We start from the raw sequence: 22,006 nt of genomic DNA, 5'->3' as shown, positions 1-22,006 counted from the left end.
ATGACGAATACTTCTTACAGGATCAAAACCTTTTTGGTTTGTTTACTGAATAATGAAACATAATACAGGCAACTAGCTTTCATTGAAATAATTCTTATTTAGCAAGAGTTAGTCATATTTCAAATTATGTTTACTTGAAGATTGCGTGGACTGAACTCCAAAGGAAAATCTCACGTACTTATGTCGGGCATGAAATGTAATGCGATACTAGGTTCAACAGATTTCCCTTTGTGAGATGAGCTTGAAAAACAGCTTCCGGTTGACACAAATCTACCTGGAAGTTAACAAAAGTATGCCTTACAGTAATTTTGTAATTTTAATTCCCAAAAAAACTTCACTTGTACTTCACATTATAACATTCGCAGAATTAGGAAATAACATTCTCCAGGGAAAACACGGAAACCCTGATTCATGCTTTTGTATCTAGCAGAATTGACTATTGTAACAGTCTACTGTATGGTGTGCCTGACTGCCACCTACATAAGTTGCAGCGGGTACCAAATGCGGCCGCGCGCCTTATTTTTGAAGAAAGCAAATACTTCCATGTAACGCCGCTCCTAAAATCATTGCACTGGCTGCCCGTCAAATATAGAATCATCTTTAAAGTGCTTTTAATTACTTTTAAAACTATTCACGGTCTGGTGCCCGTCTACATTGGCGAATTAATCTCAATTAAAGATGTATCATTAAGTAGATATTGCCTGCATTCAACGAAGTCTTTGACGTTAAACTATCTTGCATTGAAGTCTCACAAGACTCTCGAAGACCGATCATCCTTCGTGGCCACCCCCAAATTATGGAACGAGCTTTTTAGTGAGATCAGGGACCTAAATTCAATTAATAAATTCAAGACGGCAATCAAGACTTATTTTCTTAGACAAGCCTTTTTATAGTATTTATATATTTATATTTTCATTTACATTTGTATTTTTATATATTTGTATTATGATCATGTTGTAATGCGCAATAGAAATTCATAAAATTATTATTATTATTATTATTATTATTCACTCAGGCAAGTAATAGTCAAAATCCACTAGCCTCGGACTATAGGACATGAATTTGCATGACGTAACTGCACATGGCGTACTTCTATGAACTTTGAATTTAAAAAAAAGTGAAAATGTTTTCATTGGCGCATCAGAATAATCTTATTTAATGGCGTTGGTGGGGTTTTCACTTAGATGGCTGGTTCGTGTTGTTCACTGTCAGGCACATTTACAGTGAAGGAGTAATAATAATAATGATATTTATCCAGGGATCCTACTCGCCTTGGCGGTTTTCACTGGGGCTCTGCATTTTAACAAAAATAAAAAATAAAATTACCTAAAAACGATTTCACAATATCTAACGAATTAAAAATAGCTAAACAATCAGAAAGTGCATTATTCACAATCTTAAGCTTTCCCTTAACAAGGGACAATGATTTGCTGTTTTTGATGTCATTGTCTAGGTTGTTCCAGTCCTTAGAGGCTTAATAATGAAAGTTTTTTTCCCCAATTGGTACACACGCAAGGAAGGTGTAAATCATTACTTCTACGAGTTATATTAGAATGAAAACTACTATTGCGTCTAACGTCAAATTTAAAATCAATTTCCCCCGACAGATATTTTTGTATCATAATAGAGCGATGGAAGTGTCGTCTCTTTAAGACGGTCTTAGGTTCAGACAATCTAGTGCCTCGGCTGATTAACTTTTTAGTAGCAAATTAAGCAGGACCTTGGCTGCCTTGTTTTGAAGAACTTGCAGCTGACCTATAAGCATGTCGTTATTTTTATCCCCCACACTATCTCTCCATAGTCACACAGTGGGATGATTAAGCAGTTTTATAGTGTTAGCTTAGTATGTAGAGGCAGAAGATGTCTTATTCTCTTTATCATTCCAATCCTTTGATTTTTGTACTGATAGTGTCAGTGTGCTCGGACCACGACATAGTTTGGTTTGTAACCACTCCCAAGTACTTAAACGAGTCAGACCTATCAAAAGCAGAGGAATGTACTTAAAGGGAGACGTCACTGACTAGTTTAAGCTTCCGTGAGTTACCAAAATAACGAAATTACATTTAGAGGTATTAAAGGTCAACAGATTACTCGACAACCAGTTGGAAATTGTAGCCAAGTCTGAATTTAACTTACTTTCAAGGTTAGACAGATTAGTCGATGAATAAAAAATCACAGTGTCATCCGGGTAAAGAATAATTTTACTGGCAGACTGACATGATGGTAAATCGTGATGAGTAATCGTAATGTAGCGGAATTTCACTCTGGCACTGGTAGAAATTAGCGAATTTTTCGTTTTGGAAGGGAAACACACCTCTTGGAAATGGCAAATGGAAAGAGGAACTTCTAAGGGATGCTCGATAGTTTCAACAACAGAAATCAAACATTAACGGACAAGAAATTTTTGTTTGGTTTGTAGTTTTATTTAGTAGTTTTGAAAGAGCTGCAGAGTTTTAAATTCCATTAGTGGGAAAAACACAAGAATATTTCTTCCGTATAGCATAATTTGACAATCATTTTAGTGCAAGAATGAAGATTTTTTGTTAAATCTGAGCAAAGTAATAAGTTTTTCGTTTTTCCACAAAGAGCTGTGTCTTTTGAGAATTTAAAAATAGTTGAATTTAAAAATAATTGAATTTAAAAATTCAGTTAGTGAAGTGTTGGTATGTACTTTGGATAAAAAAACACGTAAAATTTTTTAATCGGCGCATCAGAATAACCTTATTCGATATGTAGGGAATAAGTTTACAATCATTTTAGGACAAGAATGGTTGTTTCTCATTCCATGATCGGGCAAAGATATAATTTATTTTAGCTTTCAATGTAGTGTAGTGTCTTAATTTCAATTACTGATGTGTCATCTGCACTCACGAGTTGGCTCACAGGAGCCTTCGATTTAAATTCTTGAGGAACCACACCCAAAATACCGACCACACCCATTTTGTGGTGGTTCAAAACTAGGTTAAGAAGAAATCTCAATAAAGACAAATGCTTTATCCTTCGCATGAAGAATAAAAATATCCAGAACTGTGCAACCTGCTACTCTGAGCTTATTACTGCACATATTTCAATTTTCATACTGGTAAAAAATAATTACCCCAAAATATGTGTACATGGCTTCAAACAAACCCTCCGAACTCTTTAGTTATTGATCTGAATCTCACCAAAGTGGCAGGTTGCACAGCTTTGCTAATGTCAAACACACTGAAAATTTCAGTCTGGTCTCTTTTATAGTTGTGATGAAATCACAAATTCTTAGTGAATGACTGTCGAAATGCAAAATTTGAGAAAAAAGCTGGTTTCCATAGCAACCATTGAGAAAGCTAGATAAAAGTCACAATTTTGTTATAAAATGATGGATACGTAGAAGAAACTAACTTTCCTTGAAAGTACACTAACTAAACATGTTAAAATTGTTTTTTTCCCTATTGGACGACCTTAATTTTGTATTTTAACGAAGGACTTATCGAGTGTTGTACAGTCTAAGAAATTGTTGTCAAAATGACCATAAAACAAAGCATTATGTCTGTTCACACATAATGCTTACAAAGACTTAAGATCGATAATCTCAAAAGTTAGAAAATACTCTTAGTAGCTGTCTCCCTTGTCTCGACTGTCCTACCTAATTCACTTTGCCTCATTTATTTACCTTTCACCACATAATGCCTTGCCAACTTAAATTAATTACATAGTTATTTCGTGGACTTAATCTGTTTTCGTATTTACCTACCTTTTTACTTATCCATAGTTTTTACCGTGTGTACTTTCCTCTTTTACTGATTATCCTGGCCTGCCACGATTAGCACTGCTATCTGCGGAGCCAGGGAATTAAGGATTTATTGGCAAATAATAAAATATTGTTGTTATAGTTGTTGTTGTTATCGTTGTTGTGTAAGATTTAAATAATAATAAAAGCTGTCCGTAAATAATTCAATCCACAGATGTTTGCAGGAATTACACAGTCTAATAACAACTTTTCCAGGTTATTTAATGATAAAAGCTTTGCCTGTCAAGAAGGAATGCAGTACAAAAAGGCTTCATGAGCTTTAATGGTTTTGAGTTTCATACAGCAACTTATTGATAGTTTGATTTATTTTGTTTTTGCTTTCAGATGAAGGAGCTCCAGTAGTACACTTGTATGGGCTTGCCTTGTCTGTGTCTGGCATTCAGTAAAGGGAAGTTCTGGATTGCAACAGGTTACTTTACCAGTTTAAGGTAGGTTAATTATTGACAGAGATCACGTTGTGCCATCGTCTCATGTTCGCGTCTCTTTGACCTTGTGCTTAGTTAGCTTGTCGCTTCAGCCGCGTGTGATCCCTCGACAGTTTGTTATTGTCCTTCTTTTTCCATTTCTCCCATCAAGGTTTCGACGCTCTTCGCCGGTAAGCCATTATGCCAAACAGCCTCGTGTCACACGCAGCAGTTTTCGTCATTTGAGTCCCGATTACGCGTGGGATCTACCATCGCTCGACCCAGCAGACCCGACATTGTCACAGCTCTTTACCACCGAGCCTAAAATTGACAAAATTAACGACAAGCAGGAGAAGACGGAACGAAAGGACAAGAAAGGGGCTATTTCTAAGACGCGTCCTTCTGGATCTACGCCTGATACTCCAAATTTCAACTTTCCACCGGGTTTACCAGAGCACATTAAAGCCGGAACGCCCCCAGGCTGCGACAATGAAATCACTTGCCTTCAACTCCTTAAGGAAAATCAAGATCGCAAGATAAGAAAACTTGAATTGCGCCTCCAGTTGGCCTAACTCGAAAGCAGGATTGGCGGCGCAACTCAAACCTCTGAAACAGCCACAAATAACAAGTCCCTGGGTGATGTGAAAGCGCCACAGAAAATCACAAACCCACAACAATGGCCACACATCTACGCACCAGGTGAGCCAAAGCTTTATGTTGACCTTTCTTTTGCCGAGTTCTGCGCGGGTTACACCGTTATCATTCAGCAGCTCGCAGATAAGCCAAATAGAGAAACGATTATCGAGCATTTCCATGATCCCCACACAGTTTCTGACGAGGCAGAGCTCCACGGAGATTGGCGGTCTGACGCTAACCAAGTCTATTTATCTTTGCCCCTGTTTACTCGTTCACAAGTGGCTGACATTAGGCTGCAGGCCTTTTCATAAACACTTAAGTTCCCTTTCCGACCGCTGAGATTAGATTTTTTTTCCTTTCTTTATATACATTGGTTAGCTTGTATATTCGCATATACTTAAACTTTTATACACAGCTTTTATACACAGCAAGAGTTTTATCATTACCAATCATTCCATTTTTTCCTTTTTTTTTTTCTTTTTCAATCACGACACGTTTGGGCAAATCTTTTAATACTTTTGGGGACAATCACACGAGCTTGTAACTAATTAAAGTTTTATTTTTAGCCCAAACGTGTCTGGTCTCAGTCTTAAACAATGTCGCATGATGAATTAGGGAGATAATTTGGAGTTTTGATTTGTCAAATAGGTTAGTTATTGACGGAGATGGCGTTGCGCCATCGTCTCATGTTTGCGTCTCTTTGACCTCGTGCTTAATTAGCTCGTTGCTTCAGCCGCGTGTGATCCCCTGACAGTTTGTTATTCCCTCCCGCCCTCCCAGGGGACAATCACATGAGCTTGTAATTAATTAAAGTTTTATTTTCAGCCCAAACGTGTCTGGTCTCAGTCTTTAACAATGTCGCGTCATGAATTAGGGAGATAATTTGGAGTTTTGATTTGTCAAAAACTGATCTTTGTTAGTTAGTCAAAAGTATGATAAGATTTAAGCATTTCATCAATAGACCTATTCGGCTAACCCAATGTTGTATCCAATTCAGACCCCCCAGGTTTAAGATTCTCTGTTTATTGCATTTGCATCAGTAATGTAGCAATCACATTTAAATGATATGGAAATACTTAGAACAAAACATTTTATTCCCAAAGGATTTGAATTGGGCACAACATTACGTTAGCCGAATAGGACTACGTCGACCCCACATATCAAGAAATCAAAAGTTACATTTTCAAGAAATTCAGTGATCAGTACAACATACACGTATATACATTAACCTTCATGTGAAAGTTAATTTACGTGGAATGCAAGTGCCTTAGAAAATGTATTTGATTGTGTCTATTCTACATTCAGATGTTCCAGGATTAAAAAAAATTAAAGGGGATGCAAAGGTGCAGGAAGCCTTTTCAAGGCACATGAAAACACCTGAAGATAGTCAATTTGGTAAGGGTCATTTAGCATTCTATTAAAGGGGCCTAGTCAGCCACACCTTTGTTTTTATTTATATGCGAGAGTTTGGCTATTATATTTTATTCGGAGCATGTCGAAATAACGAAATCACTGTGAAAATACTAAAGATAATGAAACATATTTTCAGGAACACAACTTATAGTTAAGGCCCGGTTCATACATCGAACTTTAAATAATTAAGTTCAGCAGTTGATTCAGACGTCAAACCTAACTGAAGTCGAACTTAATTAAAGCTAAAGTGAGAAAGTAGATTTTCGTGGTCAGCGGCTGCTGTTTTTACTCAACAAGACTCAAATGGCGGAAAAGATGAATTCTGAAATGGAAGAGCTTGTTTGGTAAAATAATGAAGACAGGCCAAACACGGCTCCTAGTGGTCGAGATAGGAAGAATATGATTTTCAAAGCTAATTTGCTCTTACGAGTAGGTCTTTCAAAGATCTCCCTTTTCTGTATGAAAGTAGGGAAGGGTCTTTGTAGATCTCTCTTGGCAGAGGCTGATTTCCTATCAAGTGCCATTTACTCATCTGAATTGTTTTATGTTAGGCACAGAAGGGCGGTATTCCGTAAGAAACGGCAAAATGTTTTTGCCTTCTGAAAGAGTTTTATCTATAAGGTTATCGAGGTAACCTCTGTAGCGTAATCGCTGTTTGAATAGAGTAAAGTTTTCTTCAAAGATATTGTTCTGAGAAGTCTTGAGGCTTCGCCTTTGATATAGCCCGTTTTGGAAAGTTTCTGTCGGTTTGAAGTGCGTGTGCACATCAAGAATAGATTCTTTTTTCTTTGTTAATCTTTCGCATCTCAGCCAAGTATATTTAGTTGTTTTGAAACAAGAAGAACAAGCACATTCCTCTTTTTTCGCCATCTTGTTCAGAATGAAGTCTATTGCGCATGCCAAGTCGATGAAACGCGGAGAACTCTGGGATAGGTATAATTTATATAATTTATACGTAACGTATCCATTTGGTTTGGCACATGTAAAAGTGCAACGTCTGAATCAAAGTCGAACTTTTGCCGTTCTATCTATTTGACTGGCGCAGTCCAATAGAATGGCGGGTCGACCCAAATAAAAATCTGTCGATCCTAACTGATTCATACGTCGATCTTCACATGCGCCGAACCAAATGATTAGGTTCCGCTCATGTAAAGTTCGACGTATGAACCGGGCAATAAGACTTTGCTTCACCATGCAATATCAATAATTTCGATGGCATCGAAAATGGCAGAGGCTGACTAGGGTCTTTTAAATGCTCAATATATTACGTGTAAATAACATTTTAATGACAATCATTAGCAGGCACATAAATACTGTGTTGCTTCCTACTTGCCAGACACAGGTTTTAATTTTGCATTTCTTTATTTTTCCTACAGCACAACAAGGTGAAGGTGAAGGGAGCGCCGATAGAGATGCAGATGACAGCCATCAAGACTTTTCCCTGTCCAGGGTTCGGGATCTCCGAAAAATGGTCCACAAAGCTGTAATGAAAAATGGTAATGTTTTCATATTAAGTGTAGTTTTAACATTTTTTAGCACACAGTCATTTATTCCTTCGCACCCACTGTAATTTAGATTAACTTATTTTATTGTGCGTGCTTTGCAGCTCACTTTTTCAGTTCTGGATTAACCTTCAATCCTGTTTCAATAAACGCCCTAGCTTAGAGTTATCAATGAGTAAAGATCTTATATATTACTCTATTTATAAGTTATTGTGAGTGAATTACTGTGGATATAGTAATTTACCAGGGTATTAACCATGTATTAACATGTTATCAAAATAAGGTAGTTGCGCATTTCATACTGAGTTTAGGTGCCAATGTACTTATCGGTCTTGGTAATTTGCCATAGTCAATCTTTTTCAACCCTATGTTGTTTCCTTAGAACTGCATTAATTTTAAAATCAAATAGAAGTTCAGGTTTTGAGAGTTAAAATATTCCTGGCCGTTATCAGTTAGTAGTAGATTTAGACTTTTATTTATTTGGTATGTTTTCATGTAGGGAGATCTGACGCCCTGGATGGGGAAAAGAGATGTGCAAACCTGTTTGGTGGCCTGCCGGTGTTCCCTTCACCGACATCAATAACAGCAAGCATCGACCAAACAAAGATGAACTCATTTCAATTATGGAATCCTACAGGAATTGGAATCTGCAGGATCAGCCTGAGGAGTGTGTGGCAGATTGTCATCCTCATGATACTCAGATTCCAATTCCTGTAGAATCAACACCTGCGGCTGCATCTGCTCCTGAGGTACTGATAAACTCCATTGGCCCTGGGCCATCCCAATACAAAATTCCGTTTCCCGTCAATGCAATGGTGGGTCGGTCCGTCGGGCAAAAAAAAAAAGAAGGAAAACGAATGAACACTTGAAGGGGTCTGGTTTCCAGAGAAGGCCAGGCTGATAAGTAAGAAAGACTAATTAAAAAGTCAACTCGAAAACGTGTTCTTTTTCGTTCCTTGTTTGTAGTATCGATTTTAATTAAAGACAAGGACATCACATCATGCCAATTGTTGTTAATAAAACAAGGTCGTGTGCTTGTAAATTAAAATATTTGGTTGTTTGACTTGTGAATCTAGAACGAAGTTTTTTTTTTTACTTTTCGAAATTAATGGGTTCAGTCGGGCGATGGGAAACGGTACATTTTTTTGGGATGGCAATGTCAGGAGTACTTCACAGTCGTGAAACTAAAAAAAAGCATTAGACCGCTAAAGATAACGTTTGTTACTGTCTGTTTTAAATAAAGTGTTGTTGTTGCTTTCGTGGGTTTAGTCCTTTGGGGAGTCGCCTGTATTCCTTTTGGTAAGAAGACACAAGTTCTGGTGACCAGCAAGTCAGGATATCTTTGTAAGTATAACTCTGCGGTGTCTCTGTGGAAACCCTCCCAGGGACTACATGCTTGACGTCCTGTCATAACCTGGGGTAGCCACTTCTTTTTTACCGTGCTTTTCTCTCTTTTTGAACTGGTTTTCTTGCCTGTTCTTTACAGGTAGTTGTTGGCCCTCGTCCGGTTTTCCGGTTGGAGTATTTTCTTCCGGCGTTACTCCAGTTTTCTGGCCTTGCGCTCGGACAGGTCACCCTTCAGGTTTCGTGCCTTAACCGGCCGACCTAAATGGGCTGACCCTTTTTTTCATTTTTTTTTTGGTTTAATTGTTGTTAATTCTTTTGTTTTGGATCATGGAAGCATAAATTTCTAGAACAAATTAACAGAGAAGCGGTCAACTTACCAAAATATCTAACTATAATTACCATTGTCTTAACTGAAGACAAACTATAGTTAAGGCGTAGATGTGACCTCAACCGGTAGTTGCCTTTTGGCTTTTCAGTTGCTAGTTTTCTCTAATTCTTTATATAAATTGTTTTTCCAATTGTTTTTCCCTTATTCCAAATGATTAATTTTTTCCCGTGTGCCTTTTCACTTGCTTTTGTGTATAATTTTCTCTTCATCTTTTTGCGTGTTCCTTCCAAATTGTTTTTGACTACTTTTCACTCGTGAATGTGCGTATGCGGATGAACCGTAATATGAGGGAATGTCGCTCGCACGGTTTGCTAAAGTTTCTTTCCTTCAATTATAAAAAGTAAGCAGTGGCAACGCTGTCGTTAATAGTTATAATGATAATGCTAGTTTGAACGTAGCCACTGTTGACGGTGGTAGTGACAAAGAGACATAATAGTTTTCGAAATATAATACAAAAATGAAATGTTAATAGTTATATATTGTAGTACTAAGAACACCTATCTGGTTGCGCCAACCTCTCCATCTGAGGCAGGCTCCATCTCTTCGTCCAGTCCCTCAGCGTGTTTTTCTCGGAGGCCCGCCTGACCGTCCCCCAAAAACTGGTGCGGTTCAGTGCAGACATGATTTCTTGGGTAAGGCCAAGCAATGGCATATGTCTCTAAATTGTTCTCACTGAATTGTTCTCACTTTTCTTTCCCAAGAAAAGAACACTGTGTACACTGTGATCAAATTGCAACTGCTTTACCTCCCAGTTATTACATAAAATGAAGATCACAGACTCGTCACTCTGTAGGCACTGTAGTGCAGTAGAAACACTGTCTCATATGTTAGTCTGCTGTGATGTAATTCACCATTTTTGGCTTAAGGCGGTTGAGTGGTGGAATCACCAAAGTGGTGACAATTATTCAGTAAATGACTTAGACATTTTGTATGGCTACAATCCTGAGACTACGAAAACAAATTCTTTCAACTATTATATTCTACTAGGCAAAAGACATATCTTTTTGCAAAGACTCGAGTTTAAAGCCCCTAATTTATTCAGTTTCTTGGATCTTGTCAAGAACAAGATCCTTGTGTTGACATTACAACTTCACGCCGATTTAAGTGTGTCATTGAGAAATGGGTGACTCCGCTGGATTTTGTTGCCTGAAGGCTCTCTTTATTCCTTTGGGCATTCACTTCGGCAGTCGCGAAATTAGCTCGTTTTTACTCGGTTGAGAAAAGGTGAGAACTTTGCAGGAAGACCAAGATGCGAATTCAAAAGACAGGAACAATTGTGTAATTAGGCAGCCTTGAGCCGCGAAGTTGCGAGAGTATTCCTTTGTTCTTGTTATCAATAGGAACTGCGAGGAATCACTGCAGACGTTTGATGGTTTTAAGTTCTTCACAAAATACTTTAAGCTGTTATTTATATCAGTGAACGAAGAGTCTTTTGAGAGCTTTAAAAAGAGATCTCAAACGTGGTGTTTTGATCACTGTAAGCCGAGTTTCAATATTTTTCGCCAAGCGGTGCTTAGAGCGCGAAGTTATTATGCTTAATTAAATTTGTGCATGGCATCATCATCTTCCCGACGCGTGGAAATCAATACCATCTGTTTAATGATAACTTTTTTTTACCAAAAAGCTAAAACATTGATTTGTATTCCCTAAAGAAAGCACCTTAGGAGCTATGAAAGAGTCAAAAGAGTTCCAATTGTAATTCACGTACCGTAAGCAAACTGGTATTTGATGTTGTGCGCTTTGTTTGTTACGAGTGAAGACGTGGTCGATCGTAATTAAGTTTATGTTTCTAAAAAAACCTGCTTCGCTTCTAGCAAAGAGATTCCAAAATATCAGACCAAAAAAGGAAGAAAAAAAAGAGAAACTCAGCGTGGAAGTCGCATTCTGATTATACTTAATGGCGCATTGACAAACAATAACATTGGCTCTTTGGCCTATGTAGGCACGCGCTCTTTTCAGTTGACCTTATTTACATTTTACATTTAGACATTTTATATTCTGCGATTCTCTAACTTTCAGCTGATAAGCGAGAATCTGTTATAGATCGCTGTCATTCAAGATGACAGACAAACAAATCGGCAAATCCATGTATCCGTTTAGCGAACAAAATTTGTTTATTGATTATTCGTTATAGTCCGGAAGATTAGCGACAAAAAATAGCGGAATTGTTCAAATTAGTGATACAAGTGTGAAATTTTCGGAATAAGTTCCTTTTACCTTGTAGATTAACATTCCGTTGAGACTTTATCTGGATCCTAATCATAAGCATGTGTTTTAAGACGTGTTCAAGCAGCGGTCAGCGGCTCCGTACAGCGGGCTCATAAAAAGCCATATCTTTACCAAAAACTAATGAAAATACGCCCAAAATGCCTAAATATAAACGTAAGAATTAGATTTTGCTCAATTAACTTCAAACAGTCCTTTTTAGCCCGTTTAAAATGATAAATTATAAAAATCGTGTGAAAAGCGGCAAGGAACGCCTGACGGATTTTGTTGGTGTGAGCAAGGAACGCCTGACTGATTTTGCACGTACAAACAGGTTGTTTTAAGGTGGAATATGGATCGCACGAGGTTTTCTATTAACTGGGATTTGTGTGTTTTGTGCCAGCTTGACAATACAACTGAAAAGCTTGTTTCTCCAGTGTATGATAAAAGAAAAGATCGTGGATCTGGATACAAAAGTTTGGCCGAAAATCTTCCAAAGTTTAAAGAAGCTGGCGAATGGCCAATTCAAGTGCCTTTGTCTCTTCTCGACGATGGAGGAGGACTGAGAGTTAACAAAGCTTCTTGGCACAAGACATGCTTTAATAAATGCAGCAGTGCGAAGCTGACCAGAGCTCAGAAAAGGAAGCATGCTGAGGCCAGCAAGGAATCGGACGAGGAGACTTCGGAACAACCAAGTCCGGTCAAAACTAGACATACAACCTTTGGCCATGGGGAAACATCCAAGCCTTCGACAAAAGATGGCACAGAGCGATGTTTCTTTTGTGATGAATTGGGTAAGGAGCACATGATAATTAATTTTGGAAATCAACACATAATAGAAAAGCGGCAACTTGGATGGGTGAAATATCTGAGAAAATTTACAAGTAGAGACGATTCGTTAATTTTTATTAATTGTAACAAGTCAATATTCGCTTCTTTTCTTTTAAAGACCGTCAAAGTAGTTGTCTTTGCATTTTGCATGACATCACAGATTAAAAATATTGAAAACATGTTAGAAAACTGAGTCGATAATCACATAAAATCACTGATAGTCCTGGTGTAAATTAAACATGTGACATGATATCTATTAAACTTAAAACTGAAAAAAAGAGTGAGATCATAAAAGAAGCAACGGTAATAAAATCAAGTCAATTCGTAATTTAGATAATTCGAAATATTTTTCATAACAGGTACGAATCTTCGTGGAGCAGCGACGCTTGCTATTGATAGCAATGTTAGAGCAGCAGCCACAAAGCTTCAAGACCACAAGCTATTGTCAAAGTTGTCAGCTGGTGATATGCATGCACAGGATGCATACTACCATGCACCATGTCTGACAGCTCTTTATAATCGAGTTAGAAACATCAGTCCCTCAAAGTTCCTTGGAGGCTATCGCTTTAGCTGAACTTGTCATGTATATAGAGGAAGCTCCAAAACCAATGGTTTTTTTGTTATCAGATTTGGCAAAAACGTACTCGCATTTACTTGAACAGCTCGGGGCAAATGTTCCTAGCCGTTTAAACAGCACAAGGTTGAAGGATCGCCTGCTCACACAAATACCAGAGCTTGGCGCATATACGGAAGGAAAGGAGGTAAAGCTAGCATTTACAACCGACATTGGTGCAGCTTTACAGTTTGCCCAAATTCATGACTACGACAGTGAGGCCATGTATCTTGCTAAAGCCGCAATGCTTGTTAGGAAAGAGCTATTTGCGAAAAAGCAATGCTTTAATGGTACATTCGATACCGAATGTCAGCGCTCTGCAGTACCAGACTTACTCCTTGCGCTTGTTAACATGATATTAGAGGGTTCGAGCATTATGAACAAAAATGAGCAAGGTACAGTGATGGGTTCCACTACAGGTGTAGCGCTTTCTCAGCTGTTGATTTTTAACGCCGTGAAACGTCACAGGGACCCGCAGTCTGATGTTTCAGGAGTCAGGCATGATCTGAATAGAGAGCCTCCATTACCCGTCTATCTGGGACTGTTAGTCCACGCCGAAACCAGGAAGAAAACTTTAGTAGATAAGTTCTACAGATAAGGAATGTCTATTTCGTACGACCGAGTGATGCAAATTTCAGCTGATCTAGGAAATAGCGTCTGTGCGCAGTTTGAAGATGACGGCGTGGTTTGCCCTTCAAAGTTAAAGAAGTCACTGTTTACTACTGGAAGTGTGGACAACATTGACCATAATCCGAGTTCACGCACAGCAAAGGACTCATTTCACGGAACCGCAATTTCTCTTACCGAGCACCCTACTAATGACTTCGGTGGCTTTGACAGAAATCGAGTTCTTATAAATCCTGACCTTCCAAAACAGAAAACAGTGTGTAATCTACCCGAAGCATACACTGCTATTCGGGCTTATGGGGAACGAGAATCAAAGAAAGATTATTTTGTTCCAGCAGGATGTAATACTAACAAACCACAGTCAGATGACGTCACTGAAAATATGAAAAGCGAGTACCAGTGGCTCACCAAGGTCGAGGAACTGCTGGAGAAGGAAAAGATAGAGGAGAGAGAATATCTGTCGTGGTCTGCTCACTTTGCTTCTTTGCAAACCGCTCCTCTCTCACCTACTGCTATTTCATCGCTTTTACCCCTATTTGAAGACAACGCACACAGTAAAGCAATGATCCAACATTCTATGAAATTAGTAAAGGAGGCGATCGCATACATTAATCCGGGACAGACGCCAGTCATTGGAATGGACCAACCCCTTTACGCTCTCGCAAAACAGATCCAGTGGGAAAGGGCAGAAACGTATGGGGAGAGCAGCTATGTAGTGACGATGGGTGGGCTTCACATTGAGAAGGCCTCACTGAAGATGGTCGGACATTGGTTGACCAACAGTGGGTGGGACAGCGCATTGGTCCAGGCAGACATCACATCCCGTGGAAGGGCAGATGCTATACTTAAGGCGGTGCACATAACCAGATCTCGCTATGCACATCAAGTGAGTGCATGCGCACTTTACATCTTACAGCGACGGGCTTACATGGCTAGTATCGAGACCATCAGGGAACCAGATGATTTTAGTACCTGGATGCAGAAGCAGTGTGAGGCACATCCCCATGTTCTTTTCTGGTCAACAGCACTTGAATTGGAACTGTTAGTTCTCGAGTTCGTCAGGTCTATAAGAGAAGGCAACTTTTCCATGTACGTAGAGAGTCTTGCACAGCTTGTTCCGTGGATGTTTGCTCTCGATCAAATACATTATGCGAGATAGCTACCCATCTACATCAGAGATTTAGTCAACTTGAAAGAGAGGCACCCATCAGTATTCGCCGAGTTCGAACAAGGAAAGTTCGTTGTTCAGAAATCTCAGCACCTATTTTCCAAGATTGCTTTAGACCACAACCACGAGCAGGAGAACGAGATGATTAAAGGGGATGGTGGGGCAGTTGGACTAACAGAAAGTCCTGCAGCCCTTTGGCGCTGGATGGTAGCAGGACCAGAAATAGCGAGAGCAGTGAATGAATTCGAAAGTGCATATGAAGTACGGAAACCTGCTAACACGTGTCACCACGAACAAGTATCATCTGTTCAGAAAGCTTTTGCCAAAGACGTTCAAAACCTGATTGAAGTAATTGACGAGATGGGAAACCCTTTCAGAGAAGAAAGTACCGATCTCCTAGTACTGGACACTAAAGAAATCGTTCCTAAATCTGTCGTGGAAGCTGTTTCAGCAGCCAAGGAGAAGGGACAGTCAATGTATGACACGTATGTTGAGAAGCGACTTACTAAGCGGTCCAAAGCAATCACTGACACAATACGACTTTGCAACTTACCTTTGTTTGGCACACAAGAGAAACGACCATCAAGTAAGACCAGTAATGTACTTGCCAATCTCAAGAGTGACTGTCGCCTCTTTTCTAGGCTGTATATTGCTTGCCAAGCAAGGGAGGGAAATCTCGAGGAATTCTTCAAGCACGAAAACAGTTCAAGTCCACCTGCACTTTCTTGTAATGGCAAGATGCGCACAGGACAAAAATCGGAGCTTATCGCATGCGTGGAAGTTAACACAACATTGGAGCGTCCTTCGGTTGATGTTGTTGTTCTAGATGGTGCGGCTATTGTAAATATGCTGTCGCCTGGTAAGTGCAAAACCTTCAAGGAGTATGCAGAAACTGTTTTTATCCCCTACGTCATCAGTTACCGTGCACAGAATGTAAAGAGAATCGATTTGGTGTGGGATCGCTACCTGGAAAACAGTCTCAAGCAAGGCACTCGAGAGGCCAGAGGCACAGGAGCTCGCAGACGTGTGTGCGACAATGCAGCGATTCCTTTAAACTGGAAGTCGTTTTTGAGGCTCGATGACAACAAGAAGGAGTTATTCCAGTATCTCGCCGTAAGTGTTCAATCTCTCGAGGCAAGTGATGTAGTGGTATTAAGCACGGCGGATGTGGATGTAATCAGTTCCACCACAATAGACAAGACGGGCCTGGCACCTTGTAATCACGAGGAAGCAGATACTCGTATATTCATTCATGTAAAGCATGCCTCTGAGAATGGTATGAAGAAGATTCTGGTGCGAACTGTTGATACAGACGTGGTTGTATTGGCGATCGCACTTGAGCGCAAGTTGGAATTAGATGAGCTGTGGGTTGCCTTTGGCGTCGGCAAGCACATGCGCTACCTGCCAATCCACAAGATAGCCAGTTCTCTTACCGAACAGCAATGCGAGGGGCTACCGTTCTTTCATGCCCTTACCGGATGTGATACGGTATCATTTTTTTCTGGAAAGGGTAAGAAGACCGCATTTCAAGCATGGAAGTGCTATCCCGAGGCGACCGAAGTTTTTCGCAGTTTATCATCGCCACAGTCAATGCTTTCCGAGGAGCAATCTAAGGTGCTGGAACGGTTCGTGGTTATAATGTATAGCCGAACAGCCCCCCACCAGGACGTCAACACGGCACGACAGTCCATGTTTTCTCAAGGCACCAGAAGCATAGAGAGTATTCCGCCAACCCAAGCGGCCCTGGCGCAACATGTAAGGAGAGCAGCATTTCAAGCTGGTCATGTCTGGGGTCGTTCACTTGATTCCATCCAGGAACTTCCCACTGCATCTGATTGGGGCTGGCTTAAATCTTCAGACGGATGGGTACCGCACTGGACATCACTCCCTGAAGCCTCCAAAGCATGCTGTGAACTGATCAGATGCGGCTGCAAGCAGGCATGCCGGGGACTTTGTAAATGTACAAGGGCAAACCTTCCCTGTACAGCACTGTGTACATGTAATGGCAGTTGCTATCAAGAGTAAACCAAACTTAAAGAGAAACACACTTTTTTCCTTAAAAAACCCGAATAGAACAGTAGCTTAGACTGAGGTGAAAAAAAATTACCTTCAAATACCATAGGGCAATATAGCGTAAATGGCTCGTTTATTTCTTTAATGAACAGGCAAAATTTAAATGAGACAGCGTGACGGTGTGTTGTTAAAAAAGATTGTAGACACTTTGAGGCGAATGTGCCGTAAGCGAGATTGCGATCAAAATATTACCTACAAAAAGTAACAGTATATTTTAATGGCTCTTCAGTTATTTTTTTATCACAGGTCAGGTGTCCTGTGGTTTTATAAATACGACTTTGCAGACTCAAAATACGTGTAATTGTACGGAGCTTCATGCTAGATTATGGGAAAAAGTTTTCAAATAAAAAACTACAGGAAAACATAGCTTGGATGGCTCTTTTTTAATAAAAAATCATCTCCCTTTGAATTGGGTGTCCTGTGGTGCCTTATAGGAAACATATGAGAACTTATTAACTGCAAAAAAACTAGTGAATAAGTTAAGTTCATAAGTGGATCCTTATCGCTTATTATTTCCTACCTAAAAAGGATTAAATATGCGAAATTTGGTACTTGTATCACGTATTTGAACAATTTTACGCTTATCTTCCGGACTATTAGTTTGCAGGACAGGAAGTTGTTTTTAAAACTCTCGATACTGGAGCGGCGCGTTGCGAGTCGTTGTGATCAAGGTGACTCATTTTTCTAGCCTCCCAGGGGAGCTTCCACAGGCCAGCAGAAAACTCTAAAACAAAAGATAAAATATCTCACCTACTTCAAAGGCTTTGCGATCTTCAGAAACATGCTCTATTGTCGGAAATTGTTCGACAAAAGAAAGAACAATAGCTTGAATATATGAATACTTAACGACCCCAAAATTTGGGGTACACACTTAAATCGGCGTGAAGTTCTAATGAGATCGATTTTTCAGTCTAAAGGTCAAATAGAAAAATTCTACACGGTTTGACAACCTTTACTTAGCCTAATATAAGTTCTCTACATGTTGTTAACGTAGCTCATGCAAGCTTGTGTGTATGTTAGTGAATGTAATAGTATGTTTGTATTAATACATTAAACATTCAATGAAATAAGTACAAATATCAAACACACCAGACATTGGCCGGGGTGGGATGGGGTCTTCTCCATCTCCAGTAGTCTCCTCTGTGATAGCAGTGCTGGAATACGAAGAGCTAGGCTGTTCCAGTTCACGAACTCTCGTCTCTAGGTGTGAGTAGGAAAAGCTTTTGTTCTCTGTGTTTGTGCCGTGCTCTTGGTCGTAGTAACTGTCCCTGATAAAGTCCTCTTCTTGATTATACGAGATATCTATACGAAGGATGCTGCAGAGGACAGTGATCTCCGCGATGACAAACACCCCAGATCATAAACTTTGGACAAATGTTGTCGCCACGTTGCGCTAAAATGGCCCTGAACCTCTCTTCCTCAGCAGCCTCTTCCAATTCCTCCTTTAAAGCCTTTCGTTCCATTTTTTCCCTCCATTCCCGGCCGAATAGACCACCAACAAAAGACTTATTTGGACCTACATTGTCGTTTTTTTTTTCGATTGATACCCTCTGCACAAATTTTTTTGTCTTTGTTTTCCAGAAAAAAAAAAACCTTTACATAAAGGATTTTTAAAGAGTTGTACTGATCATGAGTGAGCTTGGAATGATTACCTTTAATCCCTGAGAAAATATCTAAAAATTACAGCATAATGGTCAAAACTAAACAAAAACAACGAAATTAGTGTCTAAGTAGTATCTAGTGCTGGTAGTAAAATCAGCCTCATACTTAAATAAAAGACTGGTCATCATCTTAAAATAATTTAAATCAAATTTCATGTACTGTCTGTTTATTGATTGTTTACTTTTTAACACATTTTAATAACAATTGATTCAAAATTGTTCAAAACTGTTGGTGAAAAGAAATCTTATGAAATATTTCATAACAAACACTTCAAGTAGTATATAATCTCAATTTACTTAAAATTTAAAAGTCAATTTCATGGTGGGAGTGTTAATGTTTTTGCTTAATATTACATGGATACTCTTTTACTACAGACACAGTCCCCTTCCATTTTATGCACGATAGAGTATCATTAGCACAGTGAAATGTTGATTCTTACTTTATATCACAATGACTAAAATGCAAATCATATTTCTTTGTATATGATCAGACTTATATGTATGATCTTGCTTCTTTTAAATATATTTTTGTAGAAATGTTTCATTTATGTGTTGGTGCTACTATTACTAGAATTTGTCTCTTTAACACTTTCGTTATAACATGATGCTGATGAATGAAAATATTCAATTCTTTCCATGTGTGCCTTTCTCATACACACTGTACTTTTACTAAACATACTTAAAGGATACATTTACTGCAAAAGCTTCTCATAGATATAAACGCAGTGTGAAAGGAGGAAGCCTTGTGGGGTGCATGGTTTCCCCCTACATTTTTGCAGTCCCTTCCCTCTCGTGTTCCTCTCCCACAGTCCATCATAATGATGCCAAACTCCATTGACCATCACCGCGCGTCTATAGTGCCCGCCACTCCAAAATGTTAATCCAAAGAGACGGTACCTGTTTGGTAAAATTGAAATATTCAAAATTATGATTGTTCAAACTTAATAACTTGATATGTAGTACCCTGCAATACATGAACCACTGAGGTAATACTATACTTTAAAAAGGGAAGGATGACACCCACCTTTCACACGAGATTTCCACACAGTCTGGTAGCTGGCTACATTCTGTCAAGATCCCTTGACGAGCAAAGATGTCCACTGACATCAAAATTTTGCACCTCTCTGAAATACCCTTCTGCTGTTTGTCCGAAATTTATTTGTTGGAGCAATGTTTGAGAACTTATCAAACATTCATCTGACAAAAATGTTGGACAAATATGGATGCTAAACGGTCTGACAATGTCGCATCAACAAATATTGTACAACAATTTTGGAAAGTGTAGCCCTGGCTTTAGGAGTTACTTAAATATTGAGCAAGAACTTGGGCAAATAACTTCCTTTAATAAAATTGCGGAACATATTAATTTTACTTTGGGCTAAAAAATAATACAAACTGTGTTTTATAGCCAACTAAGCACTCCCCTGCTGTTCTTGTGATGATGGTTCATATAAGAAAGGGGTCTCAAGTCAAAATATTGTGAATTCTTAGTAAAAGGCCAAAATATTAAACCATGTCGAACATATTTACACAACACTAAAAGCTTCAAGCAAAACTCTTAGTACTCACACAAGTTGGCCAGTTACTGGATCTTGCACAAAGCATGTGCCAAGAAAATGACTTGCACCTGGGGGGAGGTTGGGCATTCTTTCTCCACAAGTGTTTGACTGGTGGTCGGTTTCAATCCACTGTGTCAAGAACTCCTGTAGAAACCCTGGGGGTGGAATTCCTGGATTGCTAGAACATAAAGAATCACATCTAAGCTGTATTTAAAATTTAATAGGGATTCATACAGAACAAGTTAAAGACTTTTAGTTAAAACACAACTATCTTATGTCAAGTACATGGGAAGTGGTTTGTCCAGATCTTCTGAGCCAGGAACACATGAAAAAAGTGACTGACAATCTAAAAAAACTAGAGGCTAGGCTTTAAGTTACTAGTTTAAGTATACCCAGCTTATGAATACAACAATACAAAACGATACAGAAGAAACAAAAATATTATATACCTTAAAGTCACTGCTTTGGAACAGATCTGCTTCACACGAGATGGACAGTGAGCAGATGAGCATGTGCTTGTAAAAATAGTCTCCAAGGCAGAGTAACGTGTTGACACAAACCGCTCTTCTCCATTTCCCCAAAGATCAAGTTGTGAAGTCTGTCAAAGATTAAACTGACCAGGAAACAGCTTCAGCCATTCACATTTGCCTTCTGAAAAGTTTCCATCATCAAACATATTGCAGATTGTAACAAGTGTACTGGCAAACAGTTCTGGTGATCTTAATGAATACTGGAAGAACTTGCCACGTGCCTTCATCAAAATGTAGAATATGGTCAAAAAATCATCTATAGGGCAGGTGTTCACAAGTTTGACTGGTCCTTGATGTGGCACCATGACTGTACCACCCCAGGGAGGAACATGGAGTACAGCTTGTGCAGCAGTGATTTGTCCAGAGTAAGGTAGCGAGAAGTGAATTTTCTGATGTGGTGCATGCTGCCTGCTTTGATGCACACATGAATAGAAATGTTTCTTGATTTCTTCAATTTTGTTCACCTTTGTAAACCCTTTCTTTTCACAGTCTTTCTTTCAAAGATTTAAATTTGACATCAAATAGAGATCAAGTTGGCAGACATATAAATTTTCCAGTTTATTTGTTCTAATGAGAATGTCCCAATCAAAATCATCACAAGTTTTCGCCTTTTCCACTGCTCTTGCACTTGCGTTTGTCTTCTTTGAAAAAAATGCCTTGATTTTGGCATCATAACGCCGTTTGAGCTCTTTTTCAACAACATTCCTGAGATCTTCTCCAGTGTATTTTGAAACAAACTCGTCCACAGATGCCAACATCTTAGCAAGTGTATCATAAAGTGAACACTTGCCCTTCAATCTAGATGCTCCTACAAGCGTTTAACAGGACTTCTTGAAAATGACTCAGTGTTTTAAATTTTTTAACCATAAAGCACTCCGTGGCCCAATGAATAAAACTACAAAGCGCTTTATAGATAAGCAGATATGCTGGAAGCGTTTTACTGGCAAAATCGTTTTTCTTCAAAACTAATTCACCTATTGCTCGTGATTATTGGGTCTACTACCAGTTACAAACACAAAACAAAATACTGAGTTGTAGTAAGGGTAAATTCTAGCCACGACACAAAATGTGGGGTTGGTATGTTGTTCATACAAAACAGACTTTCACAAAAAATTCAGATTTTCAAAACATTAAAGAGGCCATTTTGGGGCATTCTGGAAGAAATGATCTGTCATTAAAACACAAAAAGGTATTTTCTATAATAATTCCTTAATCTCCTTCTGCAAGAATTTTTTTTCGGGCATTTTGGCTTGCACGAATTT

The 22,006-nt window shown here is 39.0% G+C and overlaps 2 protein-coding genes and 1 long non-coding RNA gene across 6 annotated transcripts in view; 2 read left to right on the top strand and 1 right to left on the bottom strand.

Moving 5' to 3' along the window:
* Positions 1–22,004, bottom strand: part of LOC146460403 (uncharacterized) — a 22,341-nt gene extending 337 nt beyond the window's left edge. The window contains exons 1-5 of one of the 2 annotated variants that reach the window (XR_014857630.1): positions 20,664–22,004; positions 20,225–20,392; positions 19,346–19,552; positions 3,731–3,812; positions 1–1,293 (exon numbers count right to left, since the gene is read on the bottom strand). The exon at positions 1–1,293 is cut by the window's left edge and continues 337 nt beyond it. This is a non-coding gene — a long non-coding RNA (uncharacterized LOC146460403). The remainder of the gene's footprint in view (positions 1,294–3,730; positions 3,813–19,345; positions 19,553–20,224; positions 20,393–20,663) is intronic. The other variant, XR_014857631.1, reaches the window with a different exon arrangement.
* Positions 4,268–9,216, top strand: LOC146460405 (uncharacterized). Of its 3 annotated transcripts, XM_085088165.1 has the most exons (4): positions 4,268–4,890; positions 6,133–6,222; positions 7,617–7,736; positions 8,242–9,216. In XM_085088165.1, exons 2-4 carry the CDS (start codon positions 6,195–6,197, stop codon positions 8,457–8,459), a joined length of 366 nt encoding a protein of 121 aa, XP_084944291.1. In that variant the 5' UTR covers positions 4,268–4,890; positions 6,133–6,194; the 3' UTR covers positions 8,460–9,216. The 3 variants fall into 3 exon arrangements, with proteins under 3 accessions (XP_084944291.1, XP_084944290.1, XP_084944289.1); XM_085088164.1 differs by lacking the exon at positions 4,268–4,890 and having other exon boundaries at positions 5,740–6,222; XM_085088163.1 differs by lacking the exons at positions 4,268–4,890; positions 6,133–6,222 and having other exon boundaries at positions 6,839–7,736.
* Positions 11,560–13,087, top strand: LOC146460404 (uncharacterized). The gene is made up of 2 exons (XM_085088171.1): positions 11,560–12,476; positions 12,873–13,087. Exons 1-2 carry the CDS (start codon positions 12,035–12,037, stop codon positions 13,085–13,087), a joined length of 657 nt encoding a protein of 218 aa, XP_084944297.1. The 5' UTR covers positions 11,560–12,034.
* Positions 22,005–22,006: the final 2 nt, after the last annotated feature.

Source organism: Pavona decussata, unplaced genomic scaffold, assembly GCF_977016875.1.
Source record: "Pavona decussata unplaced genomic scaffold, jaPavDecu1.1 SCAFFOLD_213, whole genome shotgun sequence".
Classification (NCBI taxonomy): Eukaryota; Metazoa; Cnidaria; class Anthozoa; order Scleractinia; family Agariciidae; genus Pavona; species Pavona decussata.
The sequence above is the reverse complement of the archived record's forward strand: the minus strand, read 5'-3'. Positions and strand labels throughout refer to the sequence as shown.

Excerpts from the sequence above, each read along its gene's own strand:
- LOC146460405 (XM_085088163.1), top strand. The coding sequence starts at position 7,493 with ATGCTCAATATATTACGTGTAAATAACATTTTAATGACAATCATTAGC. Across the intron at positions 7,737-8,241 it reads CAAAGCTGTAATGAAAAATG|GGAGATCTGACGCCCTGGAT; the intron begins GTAATGTTTTCA and ends GTTTTCATGTAG.
- LOC146460404 (XM_085088171.1), top strand. The coding sequence starts at position 12,035 with ATGGATCGCACGAGGTTTTCTATTAACTGGGATTTGTGTGTTTTGTGC. Across the intron at positions 12,477-12,872 it reads TTTCTTTTGTGATGAATTGG|GTACGAATCTTCGTGGAGCA; the intron begins GTAAGGAGCACA and ends TTTTCATAACAG.